Here is a 24717-nt window from a genome sequence, read left to right on the forward strand (position 1 = left end):
TTGATTGAACTAATTCATAACCGGTACGGTGGAACCGACAGCTCTGGTTTAGTCGGCGCAGGGTCAATAAACCTAGAGTTTAGCGTTAACTCTGTGTTTGTTAAACCTCCGTTTGTGGAATACCCCATAGGTGTTTTCTTACAGTTACATTTAGCCAGGCCGAGTGATGTTGGTGTGCTCTTTTAGGCAGGCAACACCCAGCTGTTTGACAGGCAAGATCCTAGATGGATTGGATAGCGCTGCTTTGAATTCTAGCAGAGCACCACAAACACGCCGTCTACATGGCTCCGCTACCGGAAGTCAACACGGATAGCGCTGCTTTGGGTACTGATTTGGGTAGCGCAGTCTGTCCTGTACGGGTAAAGGGAGGGTAAGCGATGCTGGATGACAACAAATGTTTGTTTATGTGTCCAAGCAGATGCTTTTGTCCAGAGTAACTTATATTTATTTGAACCAAAGACCAAACAAAACACAGCAGAGAGGTAGCTCACAGCTCCCCTCAGTGCTCTCCTAGAACGTCCAGACAGTGTGTAGTTTGGGGGACAGGCTGCCCCACTTTGTTTGTTTCCAGTTCATGATGCTAGGGGCTGTGTAGGAAGACCAGGGGGTATTCCAGGTGGTTTACTGGCTTAACTGGGTATGTTAACCTAGCCTGGGAAAACCCAGACGAGCTTCCGGCAAATTTGAGATTTGCTCTGCAAGTCCATTAGCCTGGAAATCCAGACCCAAATCTAGAAAGATTTAGGGTCTGGCTATGAGTAATAAAAATGGCCCAACTCGAGGGGCAGCACCAAGCATGGATGAAAAGGTTCCTGCTCAACTTTATTCTTATTTGTTTTCCTGTAGTTTCACCAACTGCCAGGTCATCATCACTTATTTTAAGTTTTCCAAATTTGCACTGAAAATGTCTTTCAATTTCAATTAATGGGCCTTGGCTATTTCAGGCTATTTCAGATTACATCATGCTCTATGGATGGGATGGAAGTGCCCATTAAAGCATCATCCATAAACGAGGCAGATTATGTCAATAGGTTTCCACAGCATACTGTACATGTCCAAGTAGGTCTAATGGATAGGCTATACCAGTTAGTTCAATCAACCCCATGTTAGTTAACCTGGAGTTGTGCGGGTTCATGGCGAACTTACAAAGACATCATCTATTGAGAGTCGAAACCATGAGTGAAAATGGCGAAACTGCATCTTTCAGAGGCGGAGTAGCAATTTCTACCCGAGGCTTATGAGGAGAAGAGAGGGGTAATAACAAAACACTGTTAGAAATTTCTTGTAATTTTACAAGAAATTCCTGGCTAATAATTGCTGTAAATTTTCTGTAAACAGTATACAGGACTGTAAAATAACTACAACAATGTACTTTACTTAATACAACATCTCTACTGTAATTAATTACAATACAATCATGTAAATTTACTGGAACTTGCCAGGATATAATACTGTAAATAATACAGCAAAATTTTATATTTACGGCAACTCTGTAGCCAGGAATTTTGTGTAATTTTAGGGATTTCCTGTAATTTCACAGGACAGAATATTGTAAATATTACAATTAAATGTTGTAACTCGGATAAATGGGCTCTTTTAGACTTCTGCAGAGATAAACAAAACAAGTGGCATTTCTGTTTTTTTTTATATTTTGGATTTTCTCTTTTAATTTAAAGCCCTATGCAGGTCTGGTTATTCCTTCGCTGTTTCTGGGTTTTCGCCAGATTTGGGAGAAGAAAACGGAGAGAAAGAGAAAACGGAGTACACATTGCACAACCATTCAACATTATTTATTTTTGAACAACAATCTTTACCATGTTAAATTCACTGTCCCTGTATGTACTAAGATTATTTTAGTAACACATGGCTGAAACTAGCCTGGTTTTGTGTAAACAAAATTATAACATTGCAATACAAAAATAGAAGCTGATAGAGACATGTCCCATGCCCACTAATGTCCCCTACCCACCAATTCAAAATCCAGCAGCACAAATAGGTTAAATGAGACATCTACACGAGCAGTAAAGGCAGGATTCTTTAAGTGACTCATTTAGGAATTCCTCTGCGGGCTTGACTGTCCAGACCAGGTCCGGTCTCTGTGGTCAGGCAGAACTCATTCTTTGAAGCATTCACCCCTTAATTGGGACACAGCTTGTGTGTATGTATGTATGAGGGTGTGATGAAGGAACACTGTGCCAGCTGTCCCAATTTTGGGATGTGTGAGAGAGAGTGGGATTGAGAGTGTGTGTGAGAGTATGTCCATGTATAGGTGTGTATTTTTGTGTACATGTGTGTGTGTTGAAGTAAACAGTGGTGGGTGGATTAGCAGCCTCTGCAATCTGAGTGAGTGAGTGAGTGTGTGTGTGTGTGTGTGTGTGTGTGTGCACAAATTTGTATGTATAAATGAGTGCGTCCATTTGCGTATACTTGTTTATTTGTTTACACATGCTAGCTTGTTTGTGCATGTGTCGCTTGTAAATGGTGGCGGGGTGGATTAGCAGGCTGGCTCACGTCTGTGTCGCGCACCTGCAATCTCCTGATGTTTAACCCCGTAGTCCATCGGTGTGTTGCACAGTGATTACACTGCGTCCTCGAGGGACATCGATTGTCCTGCTCCTGCCGGGCTGGACCCCCCCAACACACACACACACACAATGCTGACGAATGAACTCGTGGCCCTGCCAAGTCCAATTAGTCGTCAGAGGCGCATCGACGCGGCCCTTCCGCTCTGCTTGCTGGGAGAGGAGAGGCAAGAAAAACAAACTTTTAATCAAATTTGGCTCGGGAGCCCCCCAGGGTAGGCTTGGGGTTTTATTCAGAATTCTCCTCCTCTCTTCTCCTTTCTCTTCTCCTCCGTCTGCCTTTGTGCATCTCTTTTTCGAGGGCTGTCGTGGGAACGATTTCCCCCCTCTCATATTGATTAAGGTCAAGGCGTGACCTGCTTTACAGCTAAGTGACAGCTCACAGTGAATAGTGGATCTCATAATCAGCTGTGGAGAGGGATTCTTGAACCTTCTGCCCATGTGCTAAATGCCTGACAAGATGGTCAAGGTGTCCAGTACACTGGATATCAGTTTAATAAAATCCCTTTAATTCTCTGTTTATTTAGATGGCTGGGGCTAACAACTCCAGACAAATTAAATGACGTGTTTGCGGTATTGAGCCGCAGTGTAATGCAGGATTTAATGCAGTGTTTTTGGCTAATTGAGAGAATAGAGTGGAGGTATGTCGCACAGTGGGCAGGCTGCAGTGCTCCCTACCCCTCTCCTCCGTCTCCTGTAAGTTAGCCTGACCTGCCGATCGATCATCCTCTTGATCGATCATTGATCATCCTGCTTAAGATCCTGTAAAATAGCTTTTGTGTTTCTCTGGAACATGGGACACTCTGTTCCATCTTGAAAAAAAAACAAGAGCTGCCACACACTCCCCCAGCTGAACAACACCCCCCCTCTCGTTCAACCCAAGGTCGAGATAAACAACCTCACCTCCCAACCCCCCATCCCCTTCTCCTGCTTAGATTATCCTAATGCAGACATTAAAAGCCCAGGAATTCAATTAAATTTGTGTCTTTTGCCACAGAGGGAATAAAGGCAGGAGAAGCTGGAGAGGGGAGAGAAGCCAGAGGACACAGGGAGACACTATCGCTACTGCAGCAGGGCTTAATAAGGCGCCCAAAGGCCTGCGCCATGGGATCGGCGTCTGCTAAAAAGGGCATCAGCACGATAAGCATCAAAGGAGAGTTTTACAGGAAGTATAATCGCTCCAAGATGATAGGGGCCATCTGAGAGGGGGGCATGTGTGTGGCGCCCAAGCAGGACTGGGCAGGGTGAGGCTGGGCTGTGTTAGGCTAGGCAGTGGAGTCCTCCTCTTCCTCCTCCTCTAAATCTTAAACAAGCATCTCTAAAACTCAAGGTCACTCTGCTTTCCTTCTCTCTCTCTCTCTCTCTCTCTCTCTCTCTATCTCTGTATTTCTCTCTCTCTCCTTTTCTCTCTCTCTCTATCTCTCACATTTTCTTTTGACCTCTACCTCTCTCTTCATTTCTTCCTACCACTCTATCTCCGTGTGTTTGTCTCTGGGTCTATCTCTCAGGGCTGCTGAGAGTTGATGACGAGTGCTCTGCCGATCGCCAGCATTTGACCCGATCGATTGATCAAGTCGTGTTTCAATATGCCAGACGTCATGGCAACAACAGTCAAGTCAAATCAAGTCAACTTTATTTATATAGCGCATTTCATACAATGTGCTTCACATAAACTCAGGAATAGCTAATAAAAGCATAGAAGGGCAGTAGTAAAAGAATAGTTTCAAAATTAAAGAATTAAAAACAAAAACATAAAACACACAAGGGCAATAGTTTAATAAAAGTGTTCAAAAAGCATTAAAAAACATAGAATGATTACACTAGTCAAGCACCCAGTGAACAGCAGCACTCTATGGAGAGAAATGACTGAGACAGAACTGGACTGTGTGCTTCGTGCAGTTATTTTCTGCAATCACTCGCTCAGGTTATGATGCCGCCTGGGAGTTTTCTGTGTGGTGTATCATAAACTGAGGCAATATATCTTTGTGTAAACAAATGTCCAATGTGTATTTCTGAATAATTGCTTTGATCTAATTCATCACAACCAGAATTTTTTTATTAAAATAATTGTCTGCAAGAATGTTATATTCGCTGCATAGTGGACAACCTCGAGATTTTAAATTAAATCTGCCTGTAATGGCTTTTCCATTGGTTTGCCGAATTTCTGGTATTGTGCTTTAAATGGAACAGACTGCTTTATTTGGCTGTCAATGCAAAGACACTCAAAGACTCTCTAAACAGAACATTGCTATTCAGAAACGGTCCAAAGTTAGAAGTCAGATTTTGGATGATGTCATCCGCAAAAGGCCGCAAAGGAATTTTCCACCCTCAGAATCAATAAGGCAGACAGAGAAATCCTCCCAAAAACAGACAGATTAGATTTCCCTCCTCTGCTGTGCGATTTGTTTCCGCGTCACACATTTGCAAGTTTTATCAGGCTCCGACAAAAAGAACAAATCACCTCAGTATCGGCTGAGGAGCCTCTGCGATTGCCCACTTTTCACCGTGGTGCCAAAAAACCTGGGAAGTGCCAATGTCTCATGACTAATGTCCCATTAACACAGGTGGCTCGGAACCCCCCCCCTTCCTCCCCCTCCTCCTCACTGGTTTTGATTTATTCTCAGGGCCGCCAGTGTTGAGCAAACTCCTCTCTGACAGTCAGACAGCATCTGGCGGGGGTGGGGTAAGGGTGAGATAGAGAGAAAGAGAGAGAGAGAGAGCGAAAGTGAGAGAAGAGGAGAGAGAGAGAGATTCGCCAGAGATGCTGCTATTGTGCCCCTTTGACTTCGCCGTGACTTTGAGAAAGCGTGGGAATTATTCATGTGCTCCTGCGACATCTCCGAGTCGGAGGGAACAGAACTGCACTTAGAGTTCTGAGTTCAGAGCGAAGTTTGGCTTCTGTGCAGTCTGGCTACTTTCTAAAGAGGCTAACTGAGTTCCGGCAGAAAGTACACACCTATCAAAATGATTGAAGGAGGGAGAGGTGGAGAGAAAGGGAGGGAAAGAAAGGGAGAGAGTGAAGGGAGAGAAAGAAAGGCGGAGAGATGTGATTATTAACTGTATGGCTTCCTGACAGGTTCCAATCCCAGGGAGACCTGTTAAGTCCAACCTTTCTCTTTTATTTATTTCTTTGTTTATTTCTTTTATTTCTTTTATGTTCCTGTTTAGAGCCACCACGTGCAACCAGCCTTCTCTCCCTCTCTCCATCTCTCTCTCTCTCTTTCTCTCTCTCTCTCTCTCTCTTTCTTTGGCCATTTGCTTAATTGCACTCTTTGCGGAAATGAAGCCTTAATGTGGCTCGGGGCTAAGTGCTGTGGGTCTGAGGAAGTGTGAGAGAGCGAGAGGCTAACCTGCCAGTGCAAATGGCCCACACGCTGCCCCACACAATGGCCACGGCACGTCACGCCACGCCAAACTGATGCTGGAGCCAGTGCCTGTGGCCGGTGATGGAGCATGTGTGTTTGTAAGTGTGGGGCGCTTATTATGCTGTTTATTGTGAAGCGTGGGTGTTTAGGAGGGAGGGATGGCGAACTGTGCTCCATCAGCAGGCGATTACGAGAGCAGTGGACTTCGCTAGCAACGCGGCGCTCGTTTGGAGCCGGGCTACAAGGCGCGCTGGGGTACCCTGTGGTGGGTGCGTTGTCCTGGTGATGGCAGCCATTAGCTGTGCGGGTCCATGGACATCCATCAGCCGGTGAACTCCACAGCATCAGTGTCCATTAATAGCCCCTTTGCCCATGCTGGGGTGCCCCTGTGCTAGCGTAGCTGAGCAACTGGGGCTTGACCTTTGACCCCAAGTGCCAGGGCGAGTGCTCAAGCACAAGCTCTCTGCAGGTCACCCCTCTTCATCTTTAATATAGGTGGGGATGGTGGGCAGACAGCCACCTGCAGAGCCGTAAACTCCCCCGCAAGATTGATACCCTCATGAAGAGCATTTGCATAATGTTAGATCATTAAAAGGCAATTATCCTACCCCTGTGTGTGTGTTATGTGTGTGTGTTATGTGTGTGTGTGCAGCAGTGGTTGGTGGTTTAAAGACTCGTCTAATTCAAAAGTTTGGGGTAAACCACAGAGGTATCATCTCACATGCACACACACACACACACACACACACACACACACACACACACACACACACACACACATATCACAACAGGTGTGCATGAAACACAAAGAGCATGTGCTTCAAAAAGGGGCCTCACAAAGGCTTCTCCACTGATGCTAGTTCAGTAGCAGCAGGGTACAGTCCCTCTCTTCCTCTCTCTCTTCCTCTCTTCCTCTCTCTCTCTTTCTCTCTCTCTCTCTCTCTTGCCTCCATCACAGGAAAGATGTTGGCAGAAAAGAGCTTGAGGAGATGCTTTATAATAACATAGCTAAATGGACAGGCATAAGAGAGGCAGTGAGAAGATATGTGGTAGCTGGACCAGACGCTCTGCCTCTGGAACACTCCGCTCCTCCACTACTCACAGCACTGGACACAGAGGCTCTCGGGGCACATGTGTGTGTTTTGCTTTAAGGCATGCATGCACACACACACACACACACACACACGCACGCACACACACAAACAAGCACTCACATACACACACAAACAAGCACTCACATAAACAAACACACACACACACACACACAAACACAGTGAAATGCAGTCCAGATAGTAATGAGTGCTATAATTCATTCTTTCTCTATTCAGGTTGGTTGTGTGTGGTAGATTGTGTGCAGGTGCAGTACCTTGTGTCATTTTGATGTATAGGGATGTGGTGTGTGTGTGTGTCTGTCTGTCTGTGCATGCATGTATATTTTAGACACAAGTGTAGGTGTGTGTCGGGGGGTGTAAGTTTGTGTAACATGTGGGTGTGTATACTTACTGCGTGTGTGTCTTTATCTGTGTGTTGTGTGTATGTACTTGCATGTTTGTCCATGAGAGATAGTGAGTGTGTGTGTGTGTGTGTGTGTGTGTATGTGCTTGCATGTTTGTCCATGAGAGATAGTGTGTGTATTTAGGGACTTCCGCAGTTTTCTCCAGTTTCATGGCCATGTTGTTTGTCATTGCTGTTTCTTCATTATTTTAGCCCCACCACCTCACCACACACACACACCACCACAACACACCGCACACACACCACCACACCACACACTAGGGCTGTCAATCTTTTTCCTTAACCCAATTCGAATTTTATTCATTATTATTTTTAATAATCAAATTCAATTAGAATATTTATTGCTCAAATTTTGCCTATTATTAATATGTACGATGCATCTCTATACACTGTATAAACGGGCTTATGCATTGCCAATGCCACTATAAACGCATGGTTGACTTGTTATATTGAGCAAAAGCTTTAGTCTACCAACGATATCTGTGCAACTTGAGTGGTTTCAATTTCCAGACGCGCACACACACTGAATGAACTCCCATACCAATATCCACTTTATTGAATGCCTCTATGTTTGATGACGGCAAATTAGCAACAAAGTATTTCCTGATTGGGGAAAAGTTTGCTTTCTTTTTTTCTATCGGCCTGCGAATTCCATGAACCAGAGAAGTGACAAAAGCACCGGACATAGCCTAGAGGAGGGAGGCAAAACCTACTGTAATTCTTGCCTGCTTTAGCTGCACGGCCCTCGTCCTCGGACTGTTTACCTACATAGCTTGTCAGGGTGTAGCGTTATCAGATGTGCACTCAGTCAGGAGTGGTGATGGTGATCTCCGTGGGTGCATCGCTTCTGCTATATTTAGATTGTGCATAAGACGTGACAAAAACATTTCGTTTTCACATATTCGCTAGCCTGGGTGCCATTCCCGCCCACAACATTTGAGGTCGGGAAGTGCAGTCTGGCATTGCTCCATTGTGGAGCAAGTATGCTCGCCCTAGATTGGGCGGACCAATCAAATCGGTCTTTACGATGATGGACAGGTGAGCAACAGTGCCTGGTCTATCATGTCATCTGAGCACGCTTAGATTAGGCTTATGTTTGAAACAAAAACACTGTGGCTAGAAGGATACATGGCTTTTAAGACCCCATATGGAAAATGCATATTATTTAATGAGGTTTTATCACTGAAAACGATTATTTCTGAAAACTTGAGATGCCAAAGTTGAGATGTGGGAAAACTGGTGGTTTCACTTTCATCAAGGAAAACAGCTGTTGTTGCATTATGCGACATGTTCCCTCGTTTGTTTGAAATCTCTGATTGACCACCTGTTCGAGGGATTTGCGACAGCCTTTTCCAGCTGTTTAATATCTTTGTAGCATATCAGTGTTCAACAGAATTATTTTTAAAAACGGAGGGGATATAGGCGGATATATCAGTTTTTTCCTACGTATCTCTTAGATTTCGCTAATGAGTGTTGTAGTGTAGGCTAGGAGTGTTGTAGGCTAGGAGTTTTTAACTTTTTTAAAATATTTATTCGATTTATATTCAACTTTAGAAATTCGTTCCAACAGCCCTACCACACACACACCACCACAACACACCACACACACCACCACAACACACCACACACACCACCACAACACACCCCACACACCACGCCACACACTACACCACACCCTACCACACCACATACTACACCACACACCACACCACACCACCCCACATACACACACCACCCCACACACACACACACCACACCACATACATACAACACACACCACACCACATACTACACCACACACCACCACAACACACCGCACACACACCACCACACCACACACTACACACCACACTACACCACACACCACACCACACTACACACACTACCACACTACACCACACCACCACACTACACCACACACTACCACACCACACACTACCACACACACTACCACACTACACCATACACTACCACACCACACCACCAGACACTACACCACACCACACCACATCACCACACCACCACACACTACACCACACCACATCACCACACCACACACACTACCACACAACACTATACCACACCACCACACTACACCACACCACCCACTACCACACCACCTTACACCACACCACAAACTACCACACCACACACTACACCACACCACATACTACCACAATGCACCACACCACACTACACCACACCACACTACACCCACACCACACACACCACACACTACCACCACACCACACCACACCATAAACTACACCACACCACCACACTACACCACATCACACACTACCACACCACACCACACCACACCACCACACTACACCACACTACCACACCACACTACACCACCACACACCACACCACACCACACTACCACACCACACACCACACCACACACACTACTACACCACACTACACCACACCACACTACACTACACCACACCACACCACACCACCCCACTACACCACACACTACCACACCACACCACACACTACCACACCACGCCATGTTCCCTCTCCTCTCCGCGGTGCTACACTGGTCAGGGTCTCACTGCATTAGATCCACGATCCGCCCTAATGGACTGGCAATTAGGAGGCTGCTGATTTGAATTGCAGGCACTCGAGCGCGGCTCTTAAGTTAATTTGCCTTTAGTTAATACACCGCCACATACTGCACGAGGTGAATAAGTGAGTCACGCTAAAGAGAAGCAGTAGCAGCGACCATCGCCACCCCACCCTCACAGGAGCTACGCTGTGATCACATCAGCATCGCCACCCCACCCTCACAGGAGCTACGCTGTGATCACATCAGCATCGCCACCCCACCCTCACAGGAGCTACGCTGTGATCAAATCAGCTCAGCCAGCCACTCTCAAAATACGGCCCTAATTACTGTACATGACGCTAGACAGAGATAGAGCGGTGTGTGTGTGTGTGTGTGTGTTACATCTGTTAAAGTGTGTACATGAGGTTTCTGGCCATGCTTCCCATTAAACATAATGTCAATCAGCTCACAGTGGAAGAGTGTGACTCTAATGAACACCGCTCTTTTCCATGGCCTGTGTGTGTGTGTGTTTGTGTCAATCAGATCACAGCTGGGTCGTGCCTTTAATGAACACTGCTCTTTTCCACGGCCATGCATCAACCACGTTGTTGTTGTTGACTTTGCTTCTGGTGGTTTGTGCAGTGTGTGTGTGCAATTTGTGTGTGTGCACATTTGAGTGTGTGTGTTTGTTCAGTCGTGTGTGTATGTAGTCGGGTGTGTAAGGGGAGTGCAGCTATGCTATATGTTTAGATGGATGGGGAGGGGAGAACTGAAACAATCTCTGCAAAGTGACAAGTCCATAATTATACATTCATCACCCCCATCCCAGAGTTCCCTGTCACTCTGTTTGATCACACACTGCCCCTCCCCCCCTCCCTGTCAAACCCCTCTTCCTGGGTGGGTGTTGGAGTGCTTGTGCTGCCCCCTGGTGGTGAAATGGTTTGCCCTGGATCAATCTGACCATGGGATGATTCTCTGACCCCCCCTGTCCTAGATTGGTGCTTTGATCCCAGTATGTCTGTCAGTTGGGATGTTGTGTTTTGCTGTTCACTCATTGGCTCAGTGTCCAGAGAGTGTGTACCAGTTATGTTTTAATGCCTCTTTGACATGCCAGGCCTCTGTCTGTGTGTGTGTGTGTGTGTCACGAGTTCAGCAACAATCATGAATACACCCAAACACAAAAGTAAAGGAATTTGAGTTGTAGGAAACATCAGAGACCTTCAACACAGACTTCCATCAACACAGACAGACACCACTTTTTAACACCACGTTTTAACACCATGTTTTAACAACATGTTTTAACACCATGTTTCTCATCAACACAGACCCCATGTTTTAACTGGATCTGGTTCAGAATCGGTTCAGATTGGGTTCAGCTCCGGCCCACTTCTGGCCCTGATCTGTCCCATAGTGTGCTGTTGCCATGTTGGTGCTGGACGACGGCTTGGCTGGGTCCCTGGCCCTGGCCTCCAGCCCCTCTGCGATCGACCCGGAGCCGCAAGCCCCCTGGCACCGTCCACTTCATCCTAATTAGAATTAATAATTGAAAATAGGAAATCGATGGGTGCAAATTAAGTTCTGCGCGACTGGCCTTTATTGGGTTGACATTGTCTCTCGCCACAGTTGTCGCCGGCAAGGGTTGACCTCATGTTATGCATGCATGCACATACGCTCACACACAGACACACACACACACACACACACATACACATTCATTAACCCATACTCATTCATGGGTGCTTATATATGCCAGTACACTCAAATACACACACACACACACACACACACACACTCCTTTCAGAGGCCTTGCCGGAGTGCTTGTGACCTTCCCTGTCAGTTGGCACCAGTACGCACGGTCACACGTGTCCCGTTGTTTGGCACATCAGCAGAGTGCAGCAGAGTCCGCTTGTTGTTTGTTGTCTTCCTTGTTTTCTCCTGAAGAAGAGTCAGTTATTAACTGAGCTCGGCGCCGTGGCCGTGTAGCAATCTGCTGATGGGGCCACTTCTGACTTTTGTCGAATAAGCTATCGGCTTTTTCCCTTAGCTGGGTCAAGTCTTACCTCGCCATTATTCAAGGAGCTCCTAATGACCTATCCTCTTCTGCATCCTCCCGCAACTTCAAATGCTGGCTGCGCTTCTGTCGGAGCCCCTGATCGCAGCCCCTGACCGCAGCCACCGCGCGGCCATCACTCCTGCCCCTGCTTCTCTTGGACGCCTCGTTGTGTCTCGGAGTGCCAGGTTAAACCCCGAGCTTTGCACTGTGGATTCTCCCGCTGTTTCTGGTCAAGGCCCGCTATCGATCGGCAGCTTCGCTGACCGCCTAAGTGCAATCCAAAGACGCGGCCGAGACCGGGGCGAGGGCGCCAAGTAAACAGCCCGACTGGACATTACTGCTCGTTAAGTCCGCGGGGTGGGAGCGGTTCTTAATTGGGCTGGCCGTGCAGCCCCCTCCTGCTGGCCTGGTTACTCTGTTTGCTGTGAAGAAGGAGAGGGAGAACGGTGCACTTTTCTCTGAGTTGAGGCAAAGTCCTCCTGGCTCTCCACATGCACACACACACACACACACACACACACACACACACACACAAATACACACAAATACATGTGTGCTGTGTGCTGTACAAAGCTGTATTTTGTTGGCATGGACTGTAAAGCAGTTTTCTGTGTGTGTGTGTGTGTGTGTGTGTTAGGTAAGGCTCCCGAGAGAGGGCCCAACTCCTCACTGGCATGTTGAAGCACGGCCCCATGCTGCTGTAACTCCCCGGGGGGGTTGGGTAGAGGGTTCTCTGGAGGCCTTACTGGGGAGATGAATTAGGACGGGGCGGCAGCGCGCCCCTCAGAGACAAACTGAGGCACGCACATGTTCGCCACTCTCTGGCTTTTCCTCTCCGTGTTACCACTCAGCAGTATTCGCTCCTCCTGACTATTGGCAGCTTCTCCTGTATATTTAGAAAAGCATCCATCAGGGCCCTCCTCTCTCTTCCCTTCTCTCATCCCTTTCTTTCTTTCCTTTCTTCTCTTTTTCCCCTCCTCAGCTACATGATGTATCCATGATGCTGTTTTCTTTTTTTCTTCCCTTGCTTCCTTTCTCACCTTCTCTCTCTCTCTTCCTCCCTCTCTCTCTCTACCTCTCAATTTCTCCTTCTCACTCTCTCTCCCTCCCTCCCTCTCTCCCTCTGTCTCTGCACAGGGGCTAATAAATTAGGGGCTGATAAGTGTCAGGGGCCCCAGAGGGCATGAGCACAGGGGTCCCGTCTGCGAGGCTATCGGCAGCTTTTTACAGCCGTGCGTTTAACCAAGCCAAGAGGCATTCATCACCCGCTCGGAGTTTACCCAGTAATCATTACTTTCCGAGCAAGTCTCTTGTGCACACACACACACACACACACACACACACACACACACACACACACACACACACCCCTCTTCTCAACACTATTAGTCTGTGACAAACACACGGACACACACACACATACACACACCTCTTCTCAACACTATTAGTCTGTGACAAACACACACGCAAACACACACACACACACATCTCCTCTTACCACTATTAGTCTGTGACAGTGCACGGGTGAAACCTGATGAATGCACACATCACTGAGGAAGGCATTTGTCATCCACTAATGGAATTCCAACTGTCCATACTTGTTTTTATTGGTGTACGATTTGACGTAAAGTCAATCCAACATCACTGGTGAACGATGAGAGAGAGGAAAAGTACTCTTTTAGCAATATCCCTCATTGTATGTACGTGTGGACTCCAAATTTCTATTTCCATGTTTCAACACCCCCACACACACACACACACACACACACACATACTGTACACACACACACACCCACACACACACACACACACTGGAAGATCAGAGCTCTTATGAGGCCGATTTCCATGCGCTCATAGAAGGTTCGGCACAGTAAGTCAAAGAGAAACATGAATGTGTGATGAAGTTTCCATGTCTGGCACGGGGCTGCACACACACCCTTCATCTGCAGGCAGGATGTTACATAGAGGTTACACTTCTGCGCTCGCTGCTAAAGACAGGCAGCTTAGGCAGCTAATTAGTACTCCTCACACTTTCTCCTTTTCATACATCTAGTTTGGAATCATGCAGGGGATTGTTCAGCTCCCTTGCTTAAAACCAACGCTCTTCAGAGCTCAACGAACTGAACAAGACTTTTTCCCACCCTTACAACAGCAGGCTGAAGAACTCTAGGTTCTAACCCTACCGCTGTAAGCTCTGTCTAACCCCAAGCACCAGCTCTAGAACTCTAGGTTCTAACTCAAAACGCAGGCTTTAGAACTCAAGGTTCTAACTCCAAACACAGTCTCTAGTGGCTCATTTACATTAATGACCGGGCTGGCCCTAAGCCAGGCTTAAACACCGGTGTATAGCCTCTGTGATATGTTTCTATAAGGAGTTGTAACATTGGGTCCATTAGCTAAGAATGTTAGAAGATTCTTAAGAGTGCTTAATTGAGCATACTGGTATGTCCAATTAATTACAAAATTAATAATAATTAATAACAACAAAGATGCAGTATCCTTAATTTTTTCAAAGTTTTGTTTTTCAAAGTCACTTCTGTTGCAAAGCAACTCTAACCAAATGCTACCTGTCTGTTCTTAGATTTCTCCAGTTTTATTGTTGCGTCGTATTCCATTCCAAAAGTCTGCAGTTCTACTCCAGGGCTGACCTGAGGCCGTCTGGGCCATGCCCCCGGTCCTGCCTCAAGCATGGAAGCAGAAGAAGTCCGAGGCTTTAAGTGCCTTAAGGTCGGACACAGTTCTCTATGAGGATAGAACGTCATTCAAAGAGGATAAAATCCCTGCAGACTAGGAAAGGGCTATATCGTATTGTAATTGCTATACTGCTAGAATTTCTTTCCTTGATAAGAATGTTTCATATCGTGCATAAGGGAATTTAGTTAATGACATGGTTATGTAATGCACATAAGGTGCAGGAGGTTGTCAGCTCACATGCAGAGTGAAAACAAAGATGACTGAATGAAGAGTTCAGACAACTGTAGACAAGGAAACGGGTTTTAGTGCTGATGATGGTCAGGATAACATGTTGCTTTCATGTGTTTGCGTGGCTTTCATGTGTTTGCGTGACTTTAATGACATATCGTCAAATATCATGACATATTGTGATCTAGCTTTACGTCTGCATTGCCCATGTCCACTTTTGAAGACCGAAGGGACACTGTCCACTACACACAGCCTAAAAGATGCGTCTCACAGGTCCTTATGAAACTTCCAAGGGACTGGAGACCATGGACGAAGCCCTGATCCATATTACTGCAGTGAGGGAAAATAGGCTGGCTGTGGATCTGTGCACAGAATGAAGGAACTGAGCTGGAGAGAGGGCTCTCTGCTGACAAACCCAAGCCAGCCTAAAAGATGACGCATGTGATTTTGTTTCTTTTACTGCCTGGCTCGAGTGTCTAACTGCTACTTAGCCTAATGTTTCTCTTTGGACTGAGATTTGGGTGTAAAAACAACTTCGAGCCACAACTCATCTTTCAAGTGCTATAAGTGCACACACCCTGGAGCACTAAAGGTGTTTCTCCTTTTCTTCCTGTACTGCAGTCCACTTTATGTTGTTATTTATGTGTTTATCAGTGTGTGTGGATGGACTTTTATCTTTAACTGACATATTAGTAAATTCAATGTGTTTAGCTTCAAATTGAGGGGAACTTTCAGGAAATCAGCAAATGGAATTAGTCACTTCAGTACTACTGTGAGTCTTGTGACTGACTAATGTATCACCACATATTTAGAAGCAACTACCCTGGCATTAGCCAAATAATAAAAGACATTGTGGGATTTAACTTTAGTTTGTCTTGTCTAGCAGAGGCTGTCTATCATTGAGCCATTTAGAGGCCTCATTGCACATCGTCCTCAAGTCCTCATTCAGTCGGGTTCTCTTAGTGTCTGAGGCCTTTTGGGTTAATCTATGAAGACGATCCCTGTGGACGATCCCTGCCAAATATTTTGTGGAAATGTGCACATTTTCAGATCAAAGTTTTTCACTGAATTTTGCTGAGGTGCAAACTGCAGTCATAAAGCATCATGGAGACAGGTGCTCTAAATTTCAGATTTGATTCAGTGAGTTGCATTCTGTATATGCAGTGACCCCCCACCCCCACCCCTTTTCTGTCTTTTCACTCTGACAACTCTATAAAACGTCAGAATCCCAGCGGTAGCTGACGGCTTTCAGGGGAAGGATTTTGCTTCCTGCGACAGATAGGCCAGTGTGTACTTACTGTACGCTTTGTGAGCACTTCAGACGCGGCTCACACACACGCACACACACACACACACAGGCACACGCTTTGGGAGCACTTCAGACGCGGCTCGCGTCACAGGATCTAGGAGCGTCGCGGAGCTCTCCTGAATGCGGTGTCTGGATGCCCGTCACGGGGATCGCCCCTCTCTCTGCATCTGATGTGATTAGCGTGTTACAGAGCGCCGCTGAGCGCGCCCTGCGTTCGGCTCTCCTCCAGTCCAGTACACAATCCCACGCGCAGCGTGCGACTTAGCTCATGAGTTAGCCACCAGTCTGAGGAGTTTTTGATCACACACACACATACACATACACACACACACATATACACACACACACAAATGCACACAAGCACTCAAACGTGCAGTAAGTTGAGATATAGGCACTCTACATACACACATCACCACCCTGTTCTCATGCGCACATCCGCCATCTCTGTGCATACAGTTCACATTCAGACATTTTATCTCAGACACACTCACGCACACACACACACACACGTTTACATAAAACATGTCCTTTACATATCGCCACAAGCTCCTCATTAGCCCTGTACACTTACAAACTCCCACATCAACATCCAGCCTCACACAGACATAATCCCTCCACATAGCTCCTTCTTTATCACTCAAACACACACACACACTCACACACACTCATAGGCACACACACAGGCACACACACACACACACACACAGCACCAGGCCTGTACACAGCCCCTGATTAACCAGTTGGAGAGCAGACATAGCTGTAATGAGGATGGCTGTGCAGGTCTCCATGCTTCTCCAGCTTGGAGCAGATGTTCATCCCACACACACAGCTCTCCACAGGAGGGGGGTCATCCTCCTCTTCTTCGTCCTCATCCTCCTCTTCCTCCTTTCCCTCCCCTCAAATCCACCACACACCACCACCCAATCAGGGCTGGTCGACTTCTCCCTGTGTGTGTGTGTGTTTGTGTTTGTATAAGTGAGTATAACAGGAGGTTAAAAAAAGAGCTGTGAGCTGAAAACTGTTTTTTTTTCCCTCCTGTAGTGCTGAGTGGACTCTGACTCTTTAATCAGGGCTAAACGCTGTTAGAGAGGTGCGACAGACAGGACTGCCCCGGGTGGGGCTGGAGAACACAGGGAAAGAGGGAGAGAGAGATACGGTCAGAAAGAGGGAGATGGGGAGAGAGAGAGAAAAAAAAGTGAGAAAGAGAGAGAGAGAGAGAGAGAGAGACAGGCAGATAATGGGCTTTGGTGTGAATGTGCTGAGCAGTCTCCCTGCAGGGGAAAAGAGGCTTTGGCTCGTCAGAAATGGAAACATTTGTTGCCATTTCAAGTTCCGGAGGGGGAGAAACAAGTTGCACAAATTAGCGCTGTGTAGATTTTCAGTTTTATTGGTGTATGTGTGTGTGTATAAACGCAGATGTGTGTTTTCTTTACTCAGGTAATTTACTGAGTACAAACGAGCTGGCTCTCTGGGTTTTGACAACATGAGCAGAGGTAGTTTGCTTTTGCTGTGAGCCAGAAAAGATGCTGTGAGTTCTTTGTGAGAGAGGAATGGATGCACTCGTGTGTGTGTGTGTGTGTTTGTATGTGTCTCACTCTCTCCTTTCTCTTTTTGATCCCTCCCTCTCTCTTTCTCTTCATTTTGTTTTCTTTTCATTGACTGTCTTTCTCCCTTGATTCCTTTCATTCTTTCTTTTCCTTTCTCCCAGTCTTTTTCTCTTCTCTTCCACCATCCCTTTCTTCTTTCCTTCCCTTGTCTTTCTCTCTGCATTGCATTATTCTACTGTTTCTTGTTCTTTCTTTTCTCTTCTTCCCTGCCACCTTTCCATTCCCTCATCATTTGTATGCCTTCCTCCCTCTCTCGCCTCTGCTGTGTGACTTCCTGTGGGTATTCTGTGTGTGCCGTTAGCTGAGGTTGGTCAAGGTCTCGGTGCCCCGCATCAGTTGGCACCCAGTTGGCATAAAGGGGAGTTCTGCCCAGGCCTAGACTTGTTTTAATCTTTCTCTCTCTCTCTCTCTCTCTCTCTCTCTCTCTCTCTCTCTCTCTCTTTATCTTCCTGCATGTATTGATCTTTCTCTTCACAGTTTCATCCTGTCCTCCTCATACTCCCATCCCTGACTGCCTCTCTTCAACATGTTTCTCTTCTCGTCAACAAGCAGACAATGTAGACTTCTGGGAAACGTGGGCTGTGGCAGAAGAAATAGTTGGCATGAATGAATTTAGCTGGCAATGTAGGCTGGTTTGATTTCAATGGATTTGTATGCTATTTATACTCTCTCTCTCTCTCTCTCTTTCACTCTCTCTCTTTCTCTCTCTCTCTCTTTCACTCTATCGCTCTCTCTGCCTTCCATCTGTCAGTGGGGTGGCTGTGTGGGGCTCAGTGCAGTATGTGCCTTTATGCACAGTTTTGTGCATGTGCGTGTGTGCGTGTGTGTGTGTGTCCTCCGCGTGGCAGTGTTCAGTGAGGGAGTGAGTGGCAGCTGATGACTGATGATGGACAGTGGGGGATGATGAGGCCATTCTGTCTGCTCTGCACCCCCCTCTGACTGACCACTGTTCCAGCCTCTTTATTTCTCTCTCACTCTCTCTCTTTCTCAAGTTTTTTCTTTTTTTCTTCTTGCTCTGTCTGTCACTCTCTCTCTTCCCTCTCTTCCCTCTCCCTCCATCTCTGAACTGACCCTGTGTCCAGCATCCCCAATGTGGCCTCTGTAGCTCTCTGTCTGTCTGTCTGTCTGACCATTTGACTTATCTGTCTGTCTGACTTATCTATCTGTCTGACTTGTCTGTCCCTCAGTGTCTAGTATACTCATGCCTTCCTCCTTAAGTCTGTGGGGGTGTAAAATGTTCTAATTCATATCGGTAAACGATTTGACCATTAAAGATGCGAGTACATCGGCAAGCAAACCTCTGGATCGGCTTAAATATACTATGAACTGATTGGTGGCCCAATTTTAAAATGACAAATGTCATCAGCGGAAGACCTTACGTTACAAACTGTGTTACTTTCAAAATGATATTACCGTCTCTGATTGGCTAACACATCTACGGAGCGCCTGGTAGCCTTCTTCATCTAGGGGAGCCTAAGTAACGTCACTGCTACAATGACAGAGCGCCTGGTAGCCTTCTTCAACTAAGGTAGCCTAAGTAACGTCACTGGTAGCCTTCTTCAACTAGGGTAGCCTAAGTAACGTCACTGGTAGCCTTCTTCAACTAGGGTAGCCTAAGTAACGTCACTGGTAGCCTTCTTCAACTAGGGTAGCCTTCTTCAACTAGGGTAGCCTGGTAGCCTTCTTCAACTAGGGTAGCCTTCTTCAACTAGGGTAGCCTTTTTCAACTAGGGTAGCCTAAGTAACGTCACTGGTAGCCTTCTTCAACTAGGGTAGCCTTCTTCAACTAAGGTAGCCTAAGTAACGTCACTGGTAGCCTTCTTCAACTAGGGTAGCCTTCTTCAACTAGGGTAGCCTAAGTGCGCCTGGTAATCTTCTTCAACTAGGGTAGCCTAAGTAATGTCACTGCTACAATGGCAACAAACTTTGCAGAATTTAGTCAAACGCATTATGTTGCTCAACATAAGCATGGACTAACAACGTGTGTGTGACGTTAACATGAGTAGGTCCTACAGCAGTAGCCCGGATGAAGTCATATGATTCAGTCAGTCTATGCACCATAAACACTGGCCCCTAACCAGAGAGGGCTGAAGCGGAGTTAGTCATCAAGGATCTTTGCTGCCAGACATCCCTTTCCTCGTGGCACTTGAAATTCACCAAAGACTATGTAGTGACACCACAGAGTGTTAGACTATTGGGATTGTTTCAGCAGCTAAGTAGAAAGGTGACATGAATGTAGAGATATATTAATTGGCCTAGTGATTTTGTTTAGAGACATTTCACTAAATTCTTAATGTCAAAATGTTGGTTCCGTGTTTCAATCCACTCAATCAAGTCTTTGTGTCTTTTGGGAAAACATTATAAATGCAATTCTGCAAACTATGAAACTAAAATGTGCAATTCTGTAACATTTCTTATGCCATAAAGTAGCAGTCTTTGTATTTTATATTACAGTTTTTTGTGAGCCGCTTGTGACAAAACAATTAACACGCATGTCTAAACAAAAGCACTCTGACCAAAATGACATATTTTGCTTGCAAAACATTTAAAACAGGCAGCAATGCCAATTTTGCCCTCAAACAACACATCTTGTAGTCAAATCACTGTGTGATGCAATGTAAGGCCTACAGTAAGCTCCTAAACAAGACAAATTTCATTGAACTACAACTTGTCATTTTTCATTGAAATAGACCTGCTATAAACACCTTTTGTACTGTTTTCTTCACCAAATAGGCAATACAGTACTTTCTCTAAATGTGCCTTAGATCCATACTTGCAAATAGCAACACAGAACAGACATGGTATCTCTTCTGGATAATGAATGATTGCTGATTGAAGAATTGTGCAATGGAGTTTTGTTTAGCACAGAGAAACCAATAGAGTTTTGGGTCTTTGAATGGCATCTTCTAAGGGAGAGATGCCCACCCCCACCCTCCCTCTCTTCCGTGTCTCCTCCGTGGGTCAGGATGTCCCAGCCCTTGCCTCCAGCGCCCTCAGCCTCTTGTCCTGCTTTGCCCGGCTCTCTGAGTGCCCTCAGTGCTGAAGTGCCCCTCTCTTATCATCAGCGTGTTGTTTGCTTGGCACGGTGGAGGGTTATGGCTGCCTCTGTGAAAACAGTTTTCATTAGCCCCACCGTCTGCACTGATCAGAGCACAGGTGGCCTAAGCCAGGCAGGGCAGGAAAGTGTGTGTGTGTGTGTGTGCATGTGTGTGTGTGTGTAAGTGAGTACATGTATGTGTGTGTCTGTGTAGTCATTAGCACCCTGCCTGCACCGATCATCAGTTATACAGAATTGCATCTGATACCTGCCGAATCAGCCATCAGTCACGTCGCCACAGTCAATACCTGTGTCCAGGCTCTGCGCCTGGCGGAGAGTTGGAGTCGGACCTCACGCTGTGGTTCATGTCCCTCTCTGCCAAGGGCCGAATGAGAGACATAAGGCTCCCTCCATCACCCACACTCTGCTCCAGATGCTCACCGGAAGATCCCGGAGCTGGCTCAGCTCCTTTAACGGCTTCTGGAACTGTGTGTATGTGTATGTGTGTGTGTTTGTCTGTGTATACGTGCCTGTGTGTTTTTATGTGATTTTCAGTTTTATTGGTGTTTGTGTGTGTGTGCCTATATCTGGTTGTCTGTTTTTCTGTGCGTGTGTGTGTGTGTGTGTGTGTGTGTGTGTGTGTGTGTGTACACAATACACCCCCACACCTCAGTCCCAGCTCTGCTCCGCTGGTGGCAGTGAGAATTATCCACTTGATTGGCCAGCAGCTAATCTTATTGGAGACGTTTGTTCAGTGCGATGCCTCCCTGTCTGCTATCGGGCAGAAGGACCCACTCGCTCGATCGCTTGCTCGCTCGCTCGCTTGACGAGGAGCGAATCCGTAATCTATGAGCCCCTCCACCAGACTCTCCTCCGAACGCGCCACTATCGACCAAACATTTAAGACGCCCCATACGCCCCAACACGCGTTCACCCATAAAACTCTATGACTTCACAAATCTTTGAGCAGTGGCCCCATCCAGCACCGGACCGGCTGCTGCCAACCTGTTGTTTTGGATTTATTATCGGCCGTGTGAGGGATAGGAGGAGAAGGGGGGTGGGGGTGGGGCTAGTGTCCTCTTCATCTCTCGGACGCATCGATCAAGCAGAGGACTGAAGAGGAGATTGTTATTGTGATAATAGTTGAACTCCTTAAAATCACACAAATGGCCACAGAAGTGCTTGCGACCGTTCAGACTCTGCTAAAAACTTGATCAATGGCGCTCTATTATTTTGGGGAGTTGGAAGAGTTTCACTTTTTTGCCTGTCAGTGTTTGCCTCTGTCTGTGAGATGTTTTTAGGGTACAGTTATATACAGTTTGTGCAGGGTGTTAGTGTTCTATCACAGATCAGAGATTCTGAATTGCTTTTTTATTTGCCTGGCTCTCTGTCAAAGTTTATTTTTTTTTATCTCTCTGCTTTGCCACTTTGTGCAAATAGTCGACAGGCTCAGGGAACTAACCAATTACTGCCTCTTTGCTGTTTTGTGCAGACTGTATAATGACATTTGAATGCCTTCTGATGCTTATTTCATCTTTTTTTCCTGTGTGTGTGTGTGTGTGTGTGTGTGTGCGCCGCGTGCCTTTGCCTGTTTGTGTGTTTGAATTTGTGAGTTGGTGTGTGTGTGTGTGTGTGTGTGTGTGTGTGTGTGTGTGTCTGTGTCTGTGTGTGTGTGTGTGTGTGTGTGTGTGTGTGTATATGTGTGTGTGTGTGTGTGTGTGTGTGTCTGTGTATGTGTCTGTGTGTGTGTGTGTGTCTGTGTGTCTGTGTGTGTCTGTGTGTATGTGTGTCTGTGTCTGTGTCTGTGTCTGTGTCTGTGTCTGTGTGTGTGCAGGCTGTGAGCCTGGCTACTGGGGTCCTCACTGCAGTAACCGGTGCCAGTGTAAAAACGGCGCCCTGTGCAACCCCATCACCGGGGCGTGCGTGTGCACAGACGGCTACCAGGGCTGGCGCTGTGAGGACCAGTGTGAGCCCGGCTACTATGGGAAGGGCTGCCAGCTGCCCTGCCAGTGCCTCAACGGCGCCACCTGCCTCCACGAAACCGGAGAATGCATCTGCGCTCCAGGATACACCAGCGCTTTGTGAGTCCGCCCCCTCATTGACATTACGACTCTTTAGAAACTCTTAATACCATAGAAATAGTGTTTATAAACTGTTTAGAAACATTTGTCTGCGTCGTAGTCACTACTGCTCACGTGTGTGTGTGTGTGTGTGTGTGTGTGTGTGTGTGCGTGCGTGCGGTGCGTGCGTGTGTGTGCGCGTGCATGTGTGTATGTGTTTCTAGCTGTGGAGAGCGGTGTCCCTCTGGCAGCCATGGGCCACAGTGTGAGCAGCGCTGTCCCTGTCAGAATGGAGGAACCTGCCACCACATCACCGGAGAGTGCTCCTGCCCCGCCGGCTGGACGGTACGACAGACAGAACGAGGGGAGGGGGGACTTTACCTTGAATCCAACTCCTCTTAAGGCTCCGTGATTACAGTATTATTGTGCTACTTATCCCCAGTCCTTTTGGAAAGGGTGCTCAGTGTTCCCTGTGCTGCAGGACATTTGAAAGGAAGCAGGAAGCGCATTTGTGAAGTGTGTAGAGGAGCCCCACAGCTCTTACTACTTCATATGTCCAGGTGATTTCAGTCCCATAGGAATCTTCCTCAGCAAAAAAGACAACAGGAGGCAGAGAGGCCCACCATATCACCACAGAGGGATCTTACCACGCCAGATGGATGATAGGACAGAGAGAGGGGGGTAAATGGAAAGAGTGACAGAAGTGAGAAAGAGACAGAGGAGAAGAAAGGAGGGGAGAGTGAGAGAGAAAGGCACATGGAGACAGTGAAAGAGAGAGAGAGAGAGAGCAAAGCACAATAAGAGATGGACATAAAATAGTTTAATAGCAGGAGCGAATTTATCAGTAAAAGACCATCAAAAGAGAAAAGGAAGCCATTATTGAAGGAATGAAGACAAAGAAAATGTAAAACATTTAACACAAGAGAGGAATGGGGAGACAGTGAGAAGTTAGAGAGAATGAACAAGAGGATTGTGAGTGTGTGAATGGGGGTTGTGAGTGTGTGAACGGGGGTCTCAGTGCAGGGACATGTAGAGGGTAAAAGCTGGGAGGAGATATGAGGAGGAGAAAACGAGGGAGCAATAAAGAAAACTAGAGGAGAAGAGGGAGTAGGAAGGACAGAGGATATACGCTGGATGTGTGTTAGTGTGTATGAGAGGAAACACACTTAATGTGTGTTAGTGTGTGTCCGTGTGTGTTAGTGAGGTCCAGCTGGGTGGGCGAGATAGATGGACAGCCCGGGAGAGGCGTGGGGGACATGGGGGAGTCTGTCTTTCTGTCTTCCTCCAAACATCCCCAAAGTCCCACTGAAGTCATCCTCATTAAAACAGCCGTTGTGAAGTTTTCACAGCCTGACTTACATCTCTCTTAGACTCGCTTTAAACCCTCTTTAAACGCTTAAAGAGGCAGGGCAAGCATTAATGCTTTCCATAGGATTTGTAAGGATTAGCTTGCAACCCCCACCGCCCCCTCCCTCCCCCTCAGACATCCCCCTGCCCCCTACCCCCATTGCTAAAGCTAATACTGACGCGCCCCGTCTCTGATTGGTCCACAGGGTTCCGTGTGTGCCCAGCCGTGCCCGTTTGGCAAGTACGGCATCAATTGTGCCAAGGAATGTTCGTGCCGCAATGGCGGGCTATGTGACCACATCACGGGCCAGTGCGAATGCATGGCAGGCTACAGCGGTAGCAGGTAAGTGGAGGCTTTTGTCA

The 24717-nt window shown here is 46.8% G+C and overlaps 1 protein-coding gene across 1 annotated transcript in view; it reads left to right on the plus strand.

The window, feature by feature from the left end:
• megf11 (multiple EGF-like-domains 11) overlaps window positions 1-24717 on the plus strand; it is a 139675-nt gene that overhangs the window by 47147 nt on the left and 67811 nt on the right. The window contains exons 7-9 of the mRNA XM_048257229.1: window positions 22782-23028; window positions 23232-23352; window positions 24561-24697. Of these exons, the coding sequence (XP_048113186.1) occupies window positions 22782-23028; window positions 23232-23352; window positions 24561-24697 (505 nt within the window). The remainder of the gene's footprint in view (window positions 1-22781; window positions 23029-23231; window positions 23353-24560; window positions 24698-24717) is intronic.

The sequence above is a fragment of the Alosa alosa genome, chromosome 11 (assembly GCF_017589495.1).
Source record: "Alosa alosa isolate M-15738 ecotype Scorff River chromosome 11, AALO_Geno_1.1, whole genome shotgun sequence".
Classification (NCBI taxonomy): Eukaryota; Metazoa; Chordata; class Actinopteri; order Clupeiformes; family Clupeidae; genus Alosa; species Alosa alosa.